Source organism: Mustelus asterias, chromosome 11 (genome assembly GCF_964213995.1).
Source record: "Mustelus asterias chromosome 11, sMusAst1.hap1.1, whole genome shotgun sequence".
Taxonomy (NCBI): Eukaryota; Metazoa; Chordata; class Chondrichthyes; order Carcharhiniformes; family Triakidae; genus Mustelus; species Mustelus asterias.
The window spans coordinates 85,310,693-85,333,547 of record NC_135811.1 but is presented as its reverse complement, the minus strand read 5'-3'; the positions used below and the strand labels follow the sequence as shown (position 1 = coordinate 85,333,547).

At 42.5% G+C, this 22,855-nt stretch overlaps 1 protein-coding gene across 2 annotated transcripts in view; it reads right to left on the bottom strand.

Moving 5' to 3' along the window:
• The window catches only part of LOC144500635 (acid-sensing ion channel 2-like), a 1,309,014-nt gene that overhangs the window by 169,280 nt on the left and 1,116,879 nt on the right, over positions 1-22,855 (bottom strand). For both annotated transcript variants that reach the window (XM_078223890.1, XM_078223891.1), the window contains exon 2: positions 7,650-7,800. In XM_078223890.1, the coding sequence (XP_078080016.1) occupies positions 7,650-7,800 (151 nt within the window). The remainder of the gene's footprint in view (positions 1-7,649; positions 7,801-22,855) is intronic.

Sequence of the window (22,855 nt, the reverse complement as noted above, 5' to 3'; positions counted from 1 at the left end):
TGTGACCCAAAAGTTGAGGGAGTGAATATTTAAGATACAGGATAGGGTGCCAATCAAGTGGGCTGATTTGTCCTGGATGGGGTTTGTATTTGTCCAAATGCTCATCAATGTATTGGTCAACATGGGTGAAGATGCATTATCAATCATAGAATCATAGAACACCTACAGTTCAGAAGGAGACCATTCGGCCCATCAAGTCTGCACCAACTCTCCAACAGAGTGTCTGGCACAGGCCCTATTCCCGTAGCCTGACGTATTACCCTACTAACCCCCTTAATCTATACACCTTGAGACACTAATGAGCAGCTTAGCATGGCCAATCCACCTACTCTACACATGTTTGGGGTGTGGGAGGAAACTGGAGCACCCGGAGGAAACCCACGCAGACACGAGGAGAACATGCAAACTCCACACAGACAGTGACCCAAGGCTGGATTCGAACACGGGTCCCTGTTAGCATTGCTAACCGCTGTGCCACCATGCCTCAAAGAGTATTACAGTCTCTCATTTACTCAGTTGCATTCCTTTTCCCTGTCTGTTGAATATCCCATATCTGTGTCTTACCGGGTGTGGACATCATTAAATAATTGGCAAGTCTCAGGTTCATATATTTTCCAAGTCCTAGATAGCATGTTAGTGAAGATATCATTTGCTCATTTAAGAAAAAAAGGAAAAGGCAACTCAGTTGAACTGGGTCAATAAAAATAACTTGTTCTTATTAATAGTAAACAAATCATGAAGATAGTAGTCATGCAATTACAGCAATAGGTTCAGTATGAAATTTGTGTCTTGTAACAGATAGGTTTTTTATTGGCAAATATTAACTCCCTCCATGGCTCCCATATGTCACATTAGAGCAAACAAATGTGTTGCTCTTACAGCTCCGTTCAGATTTTCAAGACCTTGACAAAAATGTTGTCAAAGTGTAAATATGAACCCTGCATGCACCCACACCATAGCTCAGTTCAGTGCTAATGTACGCCAGCCCTAAGCAAGTTACCATGACAATGACATGCCCATGGTATCCTCCACAGCCCTGATCTTAGATTATACCACGACAGAGACCGTGGCTAAAACAAAACACAAGGTATCATCACTCGAAAGTGAAGGTTTCCTGAGAGAAATACAAAAATGGGACCAATAAATAGACGTATTTCAAAATGTGCCTTAGAAGTGAAGGTCACAGGATTCACACTTGGTAAGAGGCCGGTGCTAATTGTTTGAGAACCAGAGGACACAGGTTTTAGATAATTGGTGAGAACCAGAGGTGACAATGTGGAAACAATGTTGGAAAACATAGAGGATTTTTACAGTAACTTCACTGCATTGTTGATGTAAGCCTACCTGTGTAATAATAAAACTTTAATACTCTAAACTTTAATAAACTGTAAAAAAATTTTATACAAGAAGTTGTGATCCGCAAATTGGCTGCCTGAAAAGGTGGTTGAAATAACCCCTCGGAGGCTGGGTGTCCCTTCACCAGATTCCCTTTATTTACAAACTCAATTCCACTCCTCCGATTGCTTCAGGTACAAAGTCAGAATCCGGTGTGTCAGTAGCTCTGGTTGGGCCCTGATTGAGAAGGCCTCAATCAGGGAATTATTTCGATACCAATCAAGTAAACGAACTCAAATTAACTTAGGGACAAAGTAAAAGGGGCAGCTCCCCAAAATGAAGGGGGGAACAGCCCGAACCAAAAACAAAGTCGAAAGGAAACTTAAAACGTCAAACCAAAAGGTGATTATCGGGGTCGATAATACACCCCAGCCCCTGTGGCGCCCAGCGGTCGCGGAAGGCGTCAACCGCGCCCGTGGACACCGCATGCTCCCTCTCCAGAGATACCTGGCTGCGAATGTAGCCGCGGTAGAGGGGCAGACAGTCGGGATGGACGGCCCCGTCGATCGCCCGCTGCCTGGACCTATTGATGGCGCGTCTCGCCAGGCCCAGGAGCAGGTTCACGAGGAGGTCGGCATCCCGACCCGCCCCTCTCCGCACCAGATGCCCGTAGATCAGGAGCGTGGGGCTGAAGTGCAAACAAAACATCAGTAAGAGGTGTTTGAGGAAGGCCTCAATCAGGGAGCTCATACCCCAACAGGCCAACCTCATGGGCCTCGTTGAGGTCATTACACCATTAGAAGTAGATAGCTTCAACAGTAACAGTCAATAATGAGAAAAATAACAACAACTTACATTTACATAGCACCTTCAATGTGTTGAAATGTCCCAAGGTGCTTTCACAAGGCCATTATAAACCTTCGTATGACACCGAGGCACCAAAGGAAATATTAGGTCAGGTGGTCAAAAGTTTGGTCAAAGAGGTATGTTTTAAAGAGTGTCTTAAACTGAGGTAGACAGCTGCTGGAAGGGCTTTCCAGAACTTGGGGCCTGGATAGCTGAAGGCACAGCGATCAATCAAAGAACAATTATTATTGGGGATGTGCAAGAGGCCAGAATTAGAGGAGTGCAGCTGTCTCAGAGAGTTGTGCGGCTGGAAGAGATCACAGGATATGGAGTGGTGAGGCCACAGAGGGAAATGAAAGCAAGGATAAGAATTTTAAAATCAAGATGTTGGTTGAGTGGGAACCAATGTAGGTCAGCGAGTATGGGGACGATAAGGGAATATAACCAGTTAAGTCATAAGCGGCAGAGGTATCAATGGCCTTTGTGTATATATTGTATGGGATTGGGGTGTGACTGCCCCTTTAAGAGTGTGTGTCAGGTGACCCCTGGGCAATTAGCTCCCCCCATTGTGTGACCCTGTTGGCCAGTTTTATACCTGATTATGAATCTGAAACCAAAAGAGAAAATGCTGGAAAATCTCAGCAGGTCTGGCAGCATCTGTATGGAGAGAAAAGAGCTGACATTTTGAGTCCAGATGACCCTTTGTCAAATATGAATCAGTACACACCTTAAATAAAAAGCTCCCAGTGTTCAAGTTATCAAGCCTACCTTGTAATTGTTTATGCAGTCTTAGTCAATAGGGGCATTCATAATAGCCTTGATTGTTTTGGAGGGTAGAATGTGGGAGAACAGCCAGAAGTGTGCTGTAATGCTGGTGTACCTTTAAGAAGTGTATTTTTTTAAAATTATGTTCTCTGTTGTTAAACAGCTTTGTTTCTTTTTCACATTGTTGCCGAGTTGTCTGGTTAGAAGTCCTTTAATTGCTGCTTCAATGGCTTAAATGGGGTTTTGTTTATTTTTACTCTGGGCCTCAAGTACTTTCTGGGATCTTATATGACCCTGCATTGTGAGAGGGAAGATTGATTGACAAGTCAAAGTCAGGTGGTTTCTCCACAGAAAAATCTAAGGATTCATTTTCAGCTTTAGGTTAGAAGGGAGTGGACAGCAGACTGAAAAACAGTGTTTCTCTCTCTCCCTGGTATTGGAAATTCTGCTGGCTCATTGGAAGCAAGGCTTTTTGCCTTCCTGGAGTGAAACAAAATCTGCTGTTGGTGGTTGGCTTACCTAGAGTCTCCCTCTCTCTCCCTGGTGTTTTGAGAAGCTGCTCTGACTTCAAGTTGGTCTCTACATATATCAAGAGGGTTGCTAGAAGTTACAAGGCTGGGGAGTCAGAGTTTAAATTCTCCACCCAAAGGACTAAGTCCTAGCATCACGTAAGCATTCATATTTTCTGTGATAAACATAGTGGCAAGGGTTTTGTATTGGAAACTTTGTTTGATTGGAACATTTCATATACTTGTTAAGGGTTATACACTAACATGATTTTTTTGTTTGTAATTGCCAGAATTTATTGCGAATTTTCTTTCTATACATGTTAACTATATTCTTAAATAAACTTTGTTCGATGAAAGCTCCCTAGTGGGTCAGTTGAATCATACCTAAAGTGAAACATATCATGCTTACCCTAGCCAAATTCAAAGTGCAAAACTTATGATCCAGGTGGACTTCATAAAACACTTTGGAGTTTCTGAGCTAAATTATGTGTTCACATTGTTAAGTCTGGAGGTAACAGAGGCTTGAATGAGGGATTCAGCAGCAGATAAGCTGAGACGGATGGGCTGAATGGCCACCTCTTGTACTGTATCGTTCTATGATTTTATGACCACTGATGATGTTATGGTACATCATGAACTTGCCTCTATATTGTAGGAGGACTTTGAGCTGGGTAGGCATCATCATCTAAATGGAGTTTAGATTGTACCAGCTGAGGGAAGCTGTGATATGTAATTAGCAAAATCAAAAACAAATCAGTCCCTGTTTCCAGAAAGGAGACACGTGATCTCTCTCTCTCGTGGGCTGATAAGATCGTGCCCTGCTTGGGTTACCCATCAGAGAAGTGATCTAGGCTAAAGATTCTGCTTTATGGATTCGTAAAAAGCACTTATATCTAAGAAGAATTCTGAGTTTCAATTTCTCAAAAATACAGCAAAAATACGAAAGAAGGCTTTCAAAATCCAGAGAGCAATAAGATAGAAGCAAGTTCCTCTGATCACAGGACAAGTGAGCATGTACAGACAAACATACCTCAAGGAAGATTTGAGATTAGGAAATCTTTTTTTCCTCTAAAGGTTAAGTGGACTCAATATGCAATTAAAACATTCAATGTTATGTTAAATACCATCATTAAACACACTGATTGAATATCTAGTTAATATAAGCACTCTCATGGTTTCAGGTTTCTACATTGGATATTTTGTGGTTCAGAATCAGCCGCCATTCCTGTCAGTGGGTCTTGTATCTCCTGCTATTGAGGTGCAAGTTTTTCTGCCTAGCTTCTGCCTCGATCATTGATAATTAAATATAGAAAGTCATATGAACAATAACTTGTATATTGGGCACTGAAATGTATCAACTCCTTTCAGAAAACAAATGGAATAGGTATGCTCCTGTCAAATGTAGTATTTTAAATGCCTCTTCTGAATGCCACCACTACCTGTGTCCATATCTATGGTGGCATATGTTTAGTTTAGTTTTGTTTATTTATTAGTGTCACAAGTAAGCTTACACTAACACTGTAATGAAGTTATTGTGAAAATCCCCTAGTGCCACACTCCGGCGCCTGTTCAGGTACACCGAGGGAGAATTTAGCACGGCCATTGCACTTATCCAACACATCTTTCAGACTGTGGGAGGAAACCGGAGCACCTGGAGGAAATCCACACAGACACAGGGAAAGGTGCAGAATCTGTACAGACCGTGACCCAAGCTGGGAATTGAACCTGGGTCCCTGGCACTGTGAGGCAGCTGTGCTAACCACTAAGCCACCGTACCACCCCTGAAGTGTTACTCTCAGAGAGTCATTAGTCTGTAGAATTATTTTTCCCAGAAAGAAGTGGCGGACGGGACATTGTATTTATTCAAGGTTTAGTTAGATGGATATTTTTTGGATAAGGGAGTATAGGGGGGTTGGGCATGAAAGTGGAATTGAGACCAGAACCCGATTAGTCATGATCTCATCAAATGGCGGAGCAGGTTCGAAGGGCTGAATGGCCTACTCCTGCTCCTAGGTCATATGTTCCTACAGACAAATAAGTGGTATTAACAACCTGTGCAAGACGCTCATATAATTTCTGTACACTTCTTGAATATATAAAACAACAAAGGCACCAAACACCTCTCTTTACAATCATGGGTCTTAAAGAAAAACAGATTGCCTGCCATGACTAGGTTCGAACTGATTCATAAAACACAAACAAGTTCTCTGACTGTTGGCTGTGAGGTCTGCAGATTGATAGCTCACTGAAGGTTGACTGTGGCCAATATAATTCTGGAGAAGTGAAGATTTTGACCTCCTGTTGTATATCACAGAAGGCTCAGGACAATCAATGTGCCCTGTCTCCCCATCAAAATGTCTATAAAACAGCTTGCAATCAAAGCTGATGCCCCAGGCTGAACTGATTCTTTGACCCGTGATCAGGTCACTTGTCAACAAGCTCGCTGAGAGCAAAATAAAAGAACCGACTACCCTCTTTCTCATCATACATTAAAACAAGAACAATTCATCAATACTGAAAGCAGGTAATCCGTGGCAACGCAAGGATGCATGTCATTATACGCAAGCCCGATTGCATCGCCATCTGTAATTTATATCACTCTCAGACTTATCAATTTGCAGTCATGAAGAACACAACAATCAACTCATCTGGAACTGAACAGATGTTTCATCTTGTTTCTGTGCAATGCTGCTTTAACTCTTACTTGCTGATCCCAGCAATGCACGGTATAAATTAACACAAGGTAAAGAAAAATCAGCACTTGTCACAAGTACAAATGGGAATGATTAAATATTATGTGGAACATAATGTTCCTGAACTGCTCAGATTTACAAATGTCATGTCGAGTAAGGAAGATTAATGTGGACACTTCTCTTTGAATGTGCTGCATCCATATTTTACCCTACCTGTTCAGTAGCACATTAAAAAAAACAGGTTAGTTATTATTTCTGATCTGGAAGCCAAAAGCTAAGACTGCTATTTAAATTTTTAAAGTTTATTTATTAGTGTTACAAGTACGCCTTGCAGTGAAGTTACTGTGAAAATCCCCCTAGTCGCCACACTCCGATGCCTGTTCGGGTACACTGAGGGAGAATTAAGTAAGGCCAATGCACCTAACCAGCACGTCTTTGAGACTGCGGGAGGAAACCGGAGCACCCGGAGGAAACCCACGCAGACACGGGGAGAACGTGCAGATTCTGCACAGATAGTGACCCAAGCCGGGAATCGAACCCGAGTCCCTGGCGCTGTGAGGCAGCAGTGCTGACCACTGTGCTGTGCATTATAGATTACAAACTATGGATTACAACAGTGGGAGGAGCTGTGTAGCCCTTTAAATTACTCATGACTGTAACATATACTGTTGTGCATTGCATATTAAAGAAAGTTTCAGTCCATTTGCAAGTTAACTCAGTTTTTTATTTTGCCAGGAGTTCTTGAGAATTTTTACAATAATAGAATTGGAACTATTTGACCAGAAACAGAATTGGACTAGGCACATACATACTGTGGCTACAAGAGAGGATCAGACATTGGGAATTCTGTGGTGAGTAACTCACCTCCTGATTTCCAAAAGGATTGTCGTGGAATACTATCCATTTTCCTGGATGTGTGCAGCTCCAGCAATACTCAAAGAGTTTGACAACAGACAAAGCAGCCTGTTTGATTGGCACCACTCTTCCAACAACCTTCAACATTCATTCCCTTCACCACAGACACACAGTGGCAGCAGTGTGTGCCATCCACAAAATGCAATGCAACAATTCACCAAGGCTCCTTTGATAGCACCTTCTACCATCTAGAAGGACAATGGCAGCAGGCGCATGGGAACATTACCATCTGCAAGGTCCCCCCCAAGCCACAAATCATCCTGATATGGAATCATATCGATGTTCCTTCATTGTCGGGTGGGTCAAAAACAGCACTGTGGGCATACCTACACCACATGGATGGCAGCGGATTCGGGAACCTTACTTGCCACCATCTGCTGAAGAGCAATTAGGAATGGTTAATAAATGCTGGACTGGCCAGGATGCCCACATCCTGTGAAAGAATGTTTAAAAATTGTAATGATGAAAAAGAGAGTACGTGCGAAAAGTCTCCAGTAAATATAAAATTCTTGCTTTGCATCATATATGGATGTAACTTTCCTCCCGGTCCTACAATTCTGTCAGAATAGGAAGAAATCATTCTTACCAGCTTCACCCCAGACCGGCAAGTAGTCATCCTGTTGAATGTCCAACATGATCTCAAGGCCATTGCCGGTCCCACCCTGCACAGTGGTCAGTAGAGGCTTGTCATCACTTCCTGAGTTAAACATGTAGCACTTCCCATATCTGGTAAAAACCTGAAGGAAAATGAAAGGTAAATATAAATAACACAGACCAGTGAGCGAGTTAACTCTCCACCAACTGGCACTTACATTGTTCTATTTTATCAATCTGCATTTATGAAGCATACTATCATCAACTCAGCTGGAATTGAACAGATGTTTTCTTTCTGCTCCGATATTTAACATTCACTGAGGTGATTATATTCTAATCTGCTTTGCATATTATATATAACAACTTGCATTTATATAAGCAGCTTTAACATTGTAAAATATCTCAAGCTGCTTCACTAAAGTATGATGTGGAGATGCTGGCGTGGGACTGGGGTGGGCATGATAAGAAGTCCAGGTTAAAGTCCAACAGGTTTATTTGGAATCACGAGCTTTCAGAGCGCTGCTCCTTCATCAGGTGAGTGGTGCTCACTGCACCAGTCATTAGGACAGGTGAGAAAATCTTGGTCAAAGAGACAAACTTTAAAGATCGTGGGTGGGATTTTCCGGCCGCACTCGCCCCAATGCTGGAAATTCCCGCCCGAGATCAATGGACCTTTGCATGGTCCGCCCTCACCCACTACAATTCCCGTGACAGGTGGAATGGGAAAACTCCACACCTAGTGTCTTAAAAAAGATACGATGGCATGGTGGCACAGTGGTTAGCACTGCTGCCGCAAAGCACCAGGGACCCAGGTTAGATTCCAGCCTTGGGGAACTTTGTGCGTGAAGGTTGTACATTCTCCACCTACTTGTGTGAGTTTCTTCCAGGTGCTCTGGTTTTCTCACACAGTCCAAAGATGTGCAGGTTAGGTAGATTGACTACTCTAAATTGCCCTCAGTGTCGATTAGAGGGATTAGCAAGTTAAGCACGTGGAGTTATGGGGATGGGTTGGACCTGAGTAAGGTGCTTTTGGTGAAGACCTGATGGGCCGAATGGCCTCCTTCTGCATTGTAGGGATTCTATGACTCTATGAGATGGAGCATTGGTGGGAGAGAATTCCGGTGCTTAGGGTTCAGGCAGCTCAAGACACAATCGTCAATAGCAGGGTGAAGTAGGTTGTAAGGTTGTTGGAACGCATATCGGAGGGTTGTTGTGCTGGAGGAGTTGTAGAAATATGTGTATAATAATTTGTTCCATCCTCAAAACTTTGTTCGATGCAGTTTGGTGGATAAATGTCTCTCATTTATAAATATTGCACAATCATACACCTCTAATTACAGTCCATTGCCGCTCACAATTCACAAATAGTAATACATATGGGTCATTGCGACTGTTCAAATCCAAGGCTGCAAGATGACAATGTGTCATGATACAACACACCTTTTATATAAATCCAGTTCTAGACTTTCTCAACACCAGCTTGTGGGACACTAAGAAAGTAAAACCAGTTCAAAAATCATCAAATCCCAGTAAAAATCAGTAAATACTGGGACCAGTAATACTGGAGTTCCATTTTAAGGTATAGCAGACCAATTCAGACATGTTTTTGACATTTCCGTTAGCTTATGTTCGACTTCACCACTTTCAGTTCATAATCAACACTGTCATTTGTTTTAGACAAGAAGACAACGGGTGCTTCTGTAACCACTTCCAGTTTTGTTTCTTTACTTGTTCCATAACCACCCCCATTTTAGCCTTTCACCAGCATCCCTTTTGTCAATTGTTATGTCTTATGGTTCCCAGAATAATCACACTTTCGGTCACAAATGTATCTTCCTTCAGGTGTATCTTCGGTCATAAATGTATCTTTCTTCAAGATTTGGCTGAGTGACAAATTCTCCATTCTCACTGGCAGCGGGGCGGAAACTAATGAGATCGGAAAATTCCAACCATAGTACCCAAATCATAGGCGATGGCCAAGTGGTATTATTGCTAGACTATTAATCCAGAAACTCAGTTAATGTTCTGGAGACTCCGGTGCAAATCTCGCCATGGCAGATGGTGGAATTTGATTTCAATAAAAATGTCTGGAATTAAGAATCTACTGATGGTTGTGAAACCATTGTCAATTGTTGGAAAAATCCATCTGGTTCACTAACGTCCTTTAGGGAAGGAAATCTGCCGACCTTACCTGGTCTGGTCTAGTTGTGACTCCAGAGCCACAGCAATGTGGTTGTCTCTCAACTGCTCTGGGGAGGCGATGGCTTAGTTGTATTATCACTAGGCTATTAATCGAGAAACTCAGTTAATGCTCTGGGGACCTGGGTTCAAATCCCGCCATGGCAGATGGTCGAATTTGATTTCAATAAAAATTATCTGGAATTAAGAATCTACTGATGACCATGGAACCATTGTCAATTATTGGAAAAGCCCATCTGGTTCACTAATGTCCTTCAGGGAACAAAATCTGCCATCCTTACCTGGTCTGGCCTACATGTGACTCCAGACCCAGAGCAATGTGGTTAACTCTCAACTACCCTCTAAGGGCAACTAGAGATGGGCAATAAATGCTGGCCAGACAGGGATGCCCTTGTCCCATGAATTTTTTAAAAATTGGAATAATAACATTAACATATTTCTTTCTTTTAAAAAATATTATGCCTCCATATGACAATACACCATTTCTAATCATTAACATTTTGATATTATATCTAAACTACAGATTAATGTGGCAGTATGGCCCTTTTAAGGAGCAGGTTTTCGTGGAGCCTATCAGAAGGACCCACACCTATCAGGTGTTAGCATGAGGGTCCTGGTAGGAGGGAGCCTTAGTGTAAGACTGGGAGTTGGTGGGACTATACCTGCATTGAGCTTGTTTGTATATAGTTCTATCTTTCCTTCAATAAATCACTGATATGATTCAAGGCTTCTGTGTCCAGATACTTTGCGCTACAACAATTAACAATTGACTTTTTATAATGAAATTTAACGTCTTAACTTGAGTAACTTGTTTTATTTTCTAGGTGGTCGGATTCTGTGCCTCAATCCTGTGGATTTGGATTTGGTATTGCTCTCAGTGACGTGTTGGCAAACTGTATTAGTGTTGCTTTGCATGCAGCTCCTGGTGTTGTAAGAGATGTGTTTGATGTTGCTGATGTGTTGTCACTCATTTTTTGTTTGTTCATGGGGCATGGGCATTGATGGCTGGGCCAGCATTTATTGCCCAGGCTATTTCAGAGGACAGTTAAGAGTCAACCACATTGCTGTGGGTCTGGAGTCGCATGTCGGCCAGACAAGGATGGAGGATTTCCTTCCCGAAGGACATTAGTGAACCAGGTGGATTTCTACAACAATCAACAATGGTTTCATGGTCATCATTAGACTTTTTATTCCAGATTTTTGTTGAATTCAAATTGCTGTCACGGTGAGATTCGAACCCAGGTCCCCGGAGCATTACTCTTGTTCTCTGGATTGCTAGTCCAGTAACAATTCCACTATGCCACCACCTCTCCTCAGTTGCTAGTGACATTGCCAAAGTCACACCACTTGTTGGTGATACTGTTGGTTGATTTGAGGGTACTTTTCAATGGGTGTGCAACCTGCAACCCTCAGTGACGCCTCCTTCATTTCAGGGTTCACTGAAATCAACTGCAGTTCCTCACAATTGTTTAATCCCAGGCCTATCCGTTTCAGTGTCTTGGAACATACAGTTAACGTTTTTACCTTTGCTTGTCCCTCTGATTTGGGTTGTTCCTAGCTGTCAAATCTCAGTTCCACGAATGCTGTCAGCATGACATTGCTCACTTTCAGAGCATCACTTTTTTGGATACCATTTTCTTTCAAATTTTCCAGAAAGGTCTTCTGATATAATCTGAGCAGCATGGAGATACTCTGTGCTCCAGGATTCAAACATCAGCTTCTGATTTATCTTTCTGATCTGAATGCTGTGTGAATTTCTATTCTCAGGGAACTGTCGTAGTCAGCCATTTCATGCAGTTGTAAGGTTTCGATGACTACTATACCTTCAAACCTATCATTATCTTCGAGGGTATGGATGTTTCTGATTCCTTTCTTTCACATTCACTCTGTTGCTTGGCCTCTGATAACTCATTTTCCATATTCTTTCTTTGATCTGCTCATAGAAACACAGAAACTAGAAGGAGGTGTAGGCCATTCGGCCCTTCGAGCCTGCTCTACATGATCATTTTGATCATGGCTGATCATCGAATTCAATAACCTGATCCCTTCTTCCCCTCATATCTCTTAATCCCTTTAGTCCCTGGAGCTATATCTAGTTTCTTCTTGAAATCACACAACGTTTTGGCCTCAATTACTGTGCGAGTGAATTCCACACATTCACCACCCTCTGAGTGAAGAAATTTCTCCTCACATCAGTTCTAAAAGGTCTACGCCTTCCCTTCAAACTATGACCCGTAGTTCTGGACTCCCCCACTATTGGGAACATGCTTTCTGAATCTACCCTGTCTAACCCTGTTAGAATTTTATAAGTTTCTATGAGATCCCCTCTCACTCTTCTGAACTCCAGTGAATATAATCCTAATTGACTCAGTCTTGCCTCATATGACAGACCTGCCATCTCAGGAATCAGCCTGTTAAACCTTCACTGTACTCCCTCTATAGCAAGGACATCTTTCCTCAGATAACGACACCAAAACTGCACACAATACTCCAAGTGTGGCCGCACCAACATCCTATGCAATTGCAGCAAAACATTCCTATACTCAAATTCTCTCACTATGAAGGCCAACATACCATTTGCCTTCTTTACTGCTTGCTGTTCCTGCGCGTTTACTTTCAGCGACTGATGCACAAGGACACCAAAGTCTTTTCCCAGTGGCTGCGCTTTCCACAAGCTCTACAGTTTGATCTGTAAGTGAGACATTTCCCTCTGTTTGAGAATTTACATGGTTACCCACAGATCTGACACATCTTTCCCCTCTCTGTCCGAAGTACATTCTTCTGTTTCTATCTCACTGCATCAAACCTGCTGCCTTTCTCTTTCCTTAACTGAAGGGGAGCTGATGGCCTAGTGGTATTATCGCTAGACTATTAATCCAAAATCTCAGTTAATTTTCTGAGGCCCCGGGTTCGACTCCCACTATGACAGATGGTGGAATTTGAATTCAATAAAAAATGAATTAAGAATCTACTGACGACCATGAAACCATTGTTGATTGTCAGAAAAGCCTAATGTCCTTCAGGGAGAGAAATCTGCCGTCCTTACCTGGTCTGGCTTACGTGTCATTAGACGTCCACAGCAATGTGGTTGACTCTCAGCTGCCTTCCAAGGGCAATTAGGGATGGGCAATAAATGCAGGTCAGCCAGCCATGCCCACGTCCCATAATTGAATTTAAAAAGGCCATCCATTTGGGTCTTCAGATGTCTACTCATGGCCTTATTTCCCAAAAGGAGGTCAAGTTTTGCCCCCTCTCTAGTCGGGCCATCCACACACTGAATGAGAAATTCCGCCTGAATACACTCAACAAATTTCTCTCCATCCAAGCCTTTAATATTATGGCTGTCCCAGTCAATCTTGGGAAAGTTAAAGTCCTCTACTATTACCACCCTATTTTTCTTGGAGCTATCTATAATCTCCTTACATATTTGCTCCTCAATTTTCCGAAGACTATTTGGGGGCCTATAGTATAATCAAGAAAGAAGGTCCCAGAAGACAACAAACCTGGATCGCAAACCTCTTTACGTGACACCTTTTCCTAACAGAGCCTTTTTGTACATCAGGGTATGCAATACGCCAAATGAGCAATGTGGGAAGTCAATCTTACCCGATAGAAAAAGTGACATTAGGCAGAGCAGCAAAATTACATGGTCCAGTAGGGGACAGCTTAGCTCAGTTAGCTGGACAGCTGGTTCATGATGCAGAGCAATGCCAACAACGTGGGTTCAATTCCCGTACCGGCTGGGATTATTGATGAAAATCTGCCTTCTCAACCTTTCCCTCGCCTCAGGTATGGTGATCCTTTGGTTAAATCACCCTCAGTCAGCCTATGGTCATCTGGGACTATGCCGACCTTACTGGGTGACACGGTGGCACAGCGGTCAGCACTGCTGCCTCACAGCTCCAAGGACCTGGGTTCGTTTCCCAACTTGGGTCACTGTGTGGAGTTTGCACGTTCTCCCCGTGACTGCGTGGGTTTCCTCCGGGTGCTCCGGTTTCCTCCCACAGTCCAAAGATGTGTGGGTTAGGTGCATTGGCCGTGCTAAATTGCCCCTTAGTGTCCCGGGATGCGTAGGTTAGCGGGATTAGTGGGGTAAATATGTGGGGTTAGGGGGATAGGGCTTGGGTGGGATTGTTGTCGGTGCAGACTCGATGGGCCGAATGGCCTCCTTCTGCACTGTAGGGATTCTATGATTCACCAGCATGGCCAGTTCCAGATTTTGAAAGGTGGCTTTAGAATCAAGGAATTTAGGATGCGTGCGTATGAAATCAATTCCAAGTTCTGAAACCTGGAATAACATTGAAACTATAAGTTGAAACTTTAAACATTATTTAGTTAGTTTGCGTTGAAAGCATCTTTAAATTAATTTCTTGATTATCTGTGGTCTACACTGAAAGAACCAAATATTGAGGCTGGTTTTTAATTCCCCGACATGGACAATAAAACATACTGCTGAGCAGCAGTACTCTCGGGCTTTTAAGCTGTTTACTACTTATCGGTTTATAGTGCCTTTGGGTAAAGTGCTGTTTAGCTGTTTAGCTCTTTTAAAGAGTTTGGGATTAAGGCTACAGCAAATTGCTTGAAAGCAGAGGGCAGCAGTGTTAAACTGGGTGCTTAAACTACTGGTGCCTCTGATCTTGATCAGTTGGCTTCTGCCAACAGCAAGACAATACAAGTTAATTTAAGGTGGCAGCAAAGCCCCTGTTCGAAGGAGTGAGCCGTGCCCACCGAGCTCCTTGTCAGAGCCTGAGGCACATGGTCCATTTGGTATGAATCTTAAAATGAGGCCTGGCACTGATCATGGTTCAGGGCCTGAATAAGTTTACCTGGCGAACATGGGACAAACTTCATCCGCCACCCATCCAATGAACGGAATCTCACGAAAATCAACCATAATGAATTTTGTACAGATCCTTTGCAGGAATTAATATTAATGCCCCTGTCAGCTGTAAATCAGTTTGAATAATGCAACTGGGTGGTGGAGGTCAAAAGCTTTTGCTTACCATTCTCTAAAATCTCAATTTCACACTAAACCATGGAGTGAGGACAGTGGAAAATACATGTACTTGCAATGCTAAATTAGATGTGTATATATTGTTCATTTCCTTCGACGAATTATAGTTCAGAAATGGGCCATTCGGCCCGATAGGTCTATGCTGGTGTTTATACTCCACATGTGTCTCCTTCTATCCCTCTTCATTTAACCCCATCAGTAAGAGTTTTAACAACACCAGGTTAAAGTCCAACAGGTTTATTTGGTAGCAAATGCCATTAGCTTTCGGAGCGCTGCTCCTTCGTCCGAAAGCTAATGGCATTTGCAACCAAATATATCTGTTGGACTTTAACCTGGTGTTGTTAAAACTCTTACTGTGTTTACCCCAGTCCAATGCCGGCATCTCCACATCTTTAACCCCATCAACAGGGCCTCATCAGATCTGCTGAAAGATTAACTTTATTTCTCTCTTCATAGATGCTGCTTGATCTGCTGCGTACTTCCAGTATTTTCAGTTTTATTTTAAGATTTCTGGCATTTTCCTTTTTATCTTGCGTTCCCACCAACATGTCTCCCACCTCGGGTTGCCAACTCTGGCTGGACATATTCCGGGAGGTGTCATCACATGACCTCCCCAAGACTCCCACTATTGGTCACCCAACATGTCAATCGTTATGCAGCCCTGCCTTCCCGAGCCTTTCAATGTTGAACTTTTAAAAATCTGGTCCCAATACGATTGGCTTTTAAGTGAAATGGCCATCTCCCATCTCCAATTTTCTTTATCCACCAGCAAAGCAAAAGTGTTCAACAAAAACACAATTTCTTTTTAAATGCCCCCAATTTTCCCCTCCTGGAGACCCATCTTTAGTTCTTGGAGACTCCAGTCCAGTAGTAGATAGTTGGCAACCCTATCTTTGCTCTCATGGACTAAGTGGTAGAGCAGTGCAAATGTTACTGGACTAATAAAGCAGACATTGGGTCAAATGATTAGATGAGGTGAGTTGGAATCCCACCACAGCTAATGGAGAATTTAAATTCAGTTAGTTAAATAAATCTGGAATGAGAAATCTCATGTCAATAATGGTGACCATGAAATCATTGGAGATTATTTACAAACCCATCTGGTTCACTCATGTCCCTAAGGGAAGGAAATCTACCATACAGCCCCAGTCTGGTCTATATATGACTCCAGATTCACAGCATGGCTGACTCTTAATTGTGCTCTCAAGTGGCTGAACAATCCACCCACTTGTATCAAAACCACCAAGACTTTCACCACATGAATTCCAACCTTTCAAGGAGGCAGCCAATGACCAAGGGTCATTATAAATGAGCAATTAATGTTCCAAGTTGTGGTAGCAGGTTCCACATTCCAACAACTCAGGCAGCAGATACATGGGAACACCACCACCTGCAAGTTCTCCTCCAAGCCAGTCAGCATCCTGACTTGGAAATATATCGCCATTCCTTTGCAGTTGATGGGCAGAATCCTGGAGTTCCCTCCCGAACGGCATTGTGGGTCAACCCACAGCACAGGGACTGCAGCGATTCAAGAAGGCAGCTCACCACCACCTTCTCAAGGGCAACTAGGGATGGGCAATAAATGCTGGCCAGCCAGCGACACCCATGTCCCACGAATAAATAAAATACAAACTCTCTTTGCAGCGATGTCCCTCCTGAATTCTGCAGTGGTTCTTCGACCCGTTTCCATGGCTTCGGCAGATCCATGGAAACCCAGAGGGACCATGATATTGGATTTCCATAGTCTCTTTGCCAAAGATTTGGTGAATGTTGAAAGACCCGCTGCAGAAATTCAATTCTTCTCAGTGTATGACAAACATGCTTAATCATCTCTTAGAAAGTTTTTTTTGTTGTGGAGAATTACTGTAATCCAATCTATTTTGCGTGAAGGATTGTTCCTTAACTGGTTGTTAAGACTGATGTCCTTGATAACTTTAGCAACAAGTTCGATGCATGGAAAAAATATGACTGGAAAATGCTGACTATCTAGCCCTATTGAGTGAAAAGTTGGCATTTGACTGTTAACAAAAGATAAAAAGAAACTTGATTTCTGCTTGTTAGTGGGCAGCACGGTGGCACAGTGGTTAGCACTGCTGCCTCACAATGCCAGGGACCCGGGTTCGATTCCCAACTTGGGACACTGTCTGTGTGGAGGCTGCATGTCCTCCCTGTGTCTGCGTGGGTTTCCTCCGAGTGCCCCGGTTTCCTCCCACAGTCCAAAGACGTGCAGGTTAGGTGGATTGGCCATGCTAAATTCTACCTCAGTGTATCCGAACAAGCACCGGAGTGTGGCAACTAGGAGATTTTGGTTAGGTGAATTGGCCATGCTAAATTGCCCCTTAGTGTCAGGGGGACTAGCAGGGGTAAATGCATGGGGTTATGGGGATAGGGTCTGGGTGGGATCGTGGTCGCTGCAGACTCGATGGGCTGAATAACCTCCTTCTGCATTGTAGGATTCTTTGATTCTAAGAGAGCTCCAAAGACTCAAAACCCTGATTCTAAGTTTGTTAAGTTTCCTTTTGTGTTTTGCTTTCGTTACAGTGCCTCCCACAGTCCAAAGAGGTACGGGTTAAGTGGATTGGCCATGCTAAATTGTCCCTTAGTGTCAGGGGGACTAGCTGGGGTAAATGCATGGGGTTATGGGGATAGGTTTTGAGTGGGATTGTGATCGGTGCAGACTGAATGGGCCGAATGGCCTCCTTCTGCAATGTAGGATTGTATGATCAATAAATAACTCGTATAACTTTTCTCAGCTACAGGAGTGACTATTCTATAGTTAGTTATACCTGGCCTGTTTGGACTTGACTAATAGGACACATTTAAAACAACACCACATCAATGACACAAAAGTGAGTAGTATGGAGCCAATTCACTTTGACACTTCCCCAGATCATCTGATCACATCAGACTCGAAGAGTTGCCCAGAAAGAAATTAAACAATTTGTTACTGGTTTCTGCTTCCAAGGTATAAAATTAAATGAATAACCAGCTGTCTGGAGATGAAACATTGCTTTGTATAACGAGCAGCGGCCCATGAGCAACCACATTGTTTCTCGAACGATATTGAAAAATGTTCCCACATCTTATTTAATCAAAAAAAAAAGATAGCATTCTCTCAAGGAATGTGATATGGGCCGTGAATGCAATTACTAAGGTTGATAAAACTGTTGTCTTTTTTTACGCGGCGATCATTGAGAAAAGGCAATAGTAAAACAACAGCCAAAAGACAAATGATGACTCAATTTGTAAATGAGGCGAAGCAGGAATAAGGAGAAAATAATGTTACAGGAAAACAAGGGACAGCAGAGCCCTAATTATGGATTAACAGATCACCAACAGAAAAAAACCCCATAAAATTCAACATTAGGAATATATTTTCTTCTGAAATAAAATTGCCAGATATATTAAGTTTATATTCTATTTGTAAGGATGTTTCTCCTGACTTCCCCATGGGATTTATTAGTGATTATCTTATACTTACAGCCCCTAGTTTGGTTCTCGGTCACGAGTGGCAGTTTCTTTTCTATGTTTCCTGATCAAACCCTTTGATTATTTGTCAGGTCATCCCTCAGTCTTTCCTTTTCTGCAGATTTACACAGCTGGTGACCCAGAATTTCTTGCCAGTTTTTTTCTGCAATGATCCTTTGACCCTTTGCCATAACTAATGCACTTAAAGTATTGCATTCATTTCTGGTCGCCACATTACAGGAAGGATGTGGAGGCTTTGGAGAGGGTCGGGAAGAGGTTTACCAGGATGCTGCCTGGATTAGAGGGTATGAGCTATAAGGAGAGGCTGGACAAACTAGCGTTGTTTTCTCTGGAGTGGCAGAGGCTGAGGGGAGACCTGATAGGAGTCTATAAAATTATGAGAGGCATAGATAGGGTTGACAGTCAGAATCTTTTTCCCAGAGTTGAAATGTCTAATACTACGGGGCATACAATTAAGGTGAGAGGGGGAAAGTTCAAAGGAGACGTGAGGGGCAAGTTTTTTACAAAGAGAGTGGTAGGTGTCTGGAACGCGCTGCCAGAGGTGGAGGTGGAGGCAGATATGATAGGGGCGTTTAAGGGGCTTTTAGATAAGCACATCAATATGCAAGGAATAGAAGCATATAGACCAAGGGCATGTAGAAGGGATTAGTTTAATTTGGCATTATGTTCAGCACAACATTGTGGGCCAAAGGGCCTATTCCCGGGCTGTACTGTTCTATGTTCTCGGTTCTAATGTCCGCCGAAGATTTGTGGACACTGAGAAAAATGGCCCCATTCTTGTTTATGCTGCTTCAATGAGTCTCTACATTTTTATAAGGAAAAGTTTTAAATTCAAATACATTCAATGATGAATTATATTTTTCTTCTGCTGCTTTCGCCCTGGAACTTTAACAAATGGAGAGGAATCGAGTATCGCTTACAATTTTAAAAGAAGTATAAATAATGGCAATGAGCTCAATATCACAGTAAAATATAATTCAACAAACCAAAAACAAAAGTCAAAACCTTCTTTCCTTAACTTGCCTTGTTTGTCTACTTTATTAGAATGTGTTATTATATTGAAAGTTAATAATTAAGATAAATTTCTAACCACAACTTAACAAGATTTCCCATTTCTGATTCTGCAGGCCATTTTTCTGTGTCTTGATTAAAATTAAACATGGTGCTACTAATCACATGGAGATTTTATTCTGCCTTCTGAACATGAGCAGTAATCGGGATTGATTGCCTATTTTACATCTGTGTAAGATTTGGCCAACTAAAAGGAATGGATGAAAATAAGCAGGTTAATCCTAAGCAGGTTATGTAGTGCCCAGGTTGTATAGTGAGCAGGTTGTATAGTGAGCAGGTTGTATAGTGAGCAGGTTGTATGGTGAGCAGGTTGTATAGAGAGCAGGTTGTATAGAGAGCAGGTTGTATAGAGAGCAGGTTGTATAGTGAGCAGGTTGTATAGTGAGCAGGTTGTATAGAGAACAGGTTATATAGTGAGCAGGTTGTATAGAGAGCAAGTTGTATAGAGAGGAGGTTATATAGTGAGCAGGTTGTATAGTGAGCAGGTTGTCTAGTGAGCAGGTTGTATAGTGAGCAGACTGTATGGTGAACAGGTAATATAGAGAGCAGGTTCCATAGTGAACATGTTCTGGAGAGAGCAGGTATGTATAGTGGGCAGGTTATATTGTGGGTTGGTTCAATAGTGATGGCCGCTATAGAGAGTGGTTTCTATCATGGTTGGGTTTATTGTGGGCAGTGTTCTATCGTGAGAAGGTTCTATAGAAAGGAGGTTCTTGTAGTGAATGGGTTATATAGTGAGAAGGTTATATAGTGAGCAGCATTTGATAAAAGCTGGTCTAATAGTGGGCATGTTCTATAGTGAGCAGGGTTCTATGGTGGGCAGGTTCCATGATGGTCTGGTTCTATAGTGGGCTGGTTTTGTAGAGCATTGTGATTCATAGCATCTTCTGACGATTAAATAAGTCTTTTTCTCAGAGCGTGCGTGTGAGAATTCCCGCAAATGTGTTCGTGTGTTACAAATTTTTATAACAAAATTAGTCCTAAGTTATTCATTGCTTTCCTTACTCCACTTTAATTATCTAATTACAGTTGGTTTCCTGTCTTACTGATTAGGTAATTATAGTTCCAAACCAAAATATTCAGCCCATTTGTAACACTTTTGCTTGAGCTGTGAACATAACATTCACAAATTGGAATTCTTAGATTTATGCATGTTTTTTTTCTAATTGTATTATTATAGATAATCAACGGCCCAAAAATCCATCCAAAACTGCATGGTGGAATTTAACAGCCCCTCCCATAGGTGGAGTTTTCCAGTCCAATCGAAGTCAATGGAAACTTGAATGGCTTGTTGCATTTTCTGGCCCCGTCCCCATCATGACCGGGCTATAAAAATCTGCCCTGTGGACACTATTATCGTATATATTCATTCGTAGGACATGGGTGTCACTGGCTGGCCAGTATTTATTGTCCATCTCTAGTTGCCCAAGGCCAATTGGGAGTCAACCACATTGCTCTGGCTCTGGAGTCACTTATAGGCTAGACAGGTAAGCACAACAGATTTCCTTCCCTAAAGGACATTAGTGAACCAGATGGGATTTTCTGACAATCGACAGTGGTTTCATGGTCATCAGTAGGTTCTTAATTCCAGATTTTCTTTTTATTGAATTCCAATTCCACCATCTCCTGTGGCCCAGGTCTATCCCCACATCACCAAAGGTATTTTTAGATGGTCCCCATAAACTAATTGACCTGGACTGTGCTTCCCAAGCATTTGAGATGATTTCTTTACCTGGACTGGACTGTTCACACCTGGACAGATTTGAGTTTACAGCTTTGCTGGTCAGCTCAGATTTTGTGAAGCATTTCGTCAATTACTGCATGATTCATTTCACAACCCCATTACCAAAGGGACTTTCCGCTGCTGTGTTCATTGCTACAATTTTACATATTTTTACATATACTTTCAAATTCATCATTGGAAAATTCCATCCCCCTTCCACCTTGTAGGTTAGGAATTTAGCTCGTGCTCCTGCCTACTTCCTGTTCATTTTTCCACTATCTGATCCACAATTACCTTTTTGTCTTTACTATCTATTACTGTTGACATCCTGAAATGTGAAAGAACAATGATTTTTCTGTTCCCATACCTGCAAGTCCATTACTATGATTTTATTGAAGCGTCTTGCTAATGGGAAACTCACTACGGGCTGTGATGGTGTCCTTTTTTTCACACATATCACGTTTCTCACTGATCTTGTCTATAAGTTTAGTACATTCATCATCCATTACCCCTGCAGCCTTTGGGAAGATTTTTAACCTAATACTACAGGAACTTGTATTCCACGAGTCCCACAGGGAGATCAATTAAGGATTCCCCTTGTAAGTCCTGAGGGTTATCCAATGCCTTATCACATTCCATATCTAATTTGATTTGTCTTTTTCATACTTGGCTTACTAGAGTATTTTGCTGGTTGCTACAAAATGGTTTACCCCAGCTATTTTACACAGAATTACGATTCTCTTTAGAGACTTTAATGTGTTATTGTATCTGAATCTGAAATAAGTAGAATCTTCATATTTCTTAACCTTACTTCACTTCGGCCTTTATTATTTAGAGAATTGTGAGATATCTTCTAAGAGACTGGTGTCCCTTCACCAAAACTGATTTATTTACAATGGTTTTTGAAAAACTCACGCAGGTCTTTGCCATTGCCAGTACAGAGTATTCACTCCAAGTGCCGGTGACCAGGATGCTCCACATTATGGGGGCCATTCTCCCAAAAACATTCTGTGTCGAATTCACGTAAAAACTGGAGTAAATCGCACATTTTCACCGCGGGAGTTTCAAAATGAATCTCCCATACTCTGTGCACTGCAGAGTGCACTAGCGTGAATCCCATTGAAAATCAGTGGACGGGCCTTGTTCCCGCTGGAGAGGCCGGCAGGATTGCGCTGAGCGGGCCACTGCACATGCGCCAATCTGTCAGTGCCGAGATTGGCGTATGCGCAGTGGCCCCTGTCTGCCGGCCTCCCGATTGCTGACCAGCTCAATCGCTGGGAGAATTGCCCTCTATATGTCTCTGTAGAGCTCCCTGATTGGGAAGCCTTAACAGGCCTCAGTTAGGGATTTATTTTCAATACCAACCAAATAAACTAACTCAAATTAACTAAGGGACTAATTAAAGGAGGCAGCTCCTCAAAAGGAGGGGGAACAGCCCAAACCAAAAATCAAAGCACAAAGGAAACTTAAAACAGCAAATTAAAAATGTGATTATGGGGACTGATAATACAGCCCAGCCCCTGCGGTGCCCAGCAGGTGTGGAAAGGCCTCAATTAGGGAGCTCATATTCCAGCAGGTCCAACTCATGGACCTTGTTGAAGTCACTACAACTTTAACCTATCCACCCCACATACTGTGGATGTGTACCCATTGTCTAACAATTGAATGAGTCTGCAACTAATACACACATTACTAAAGCTTC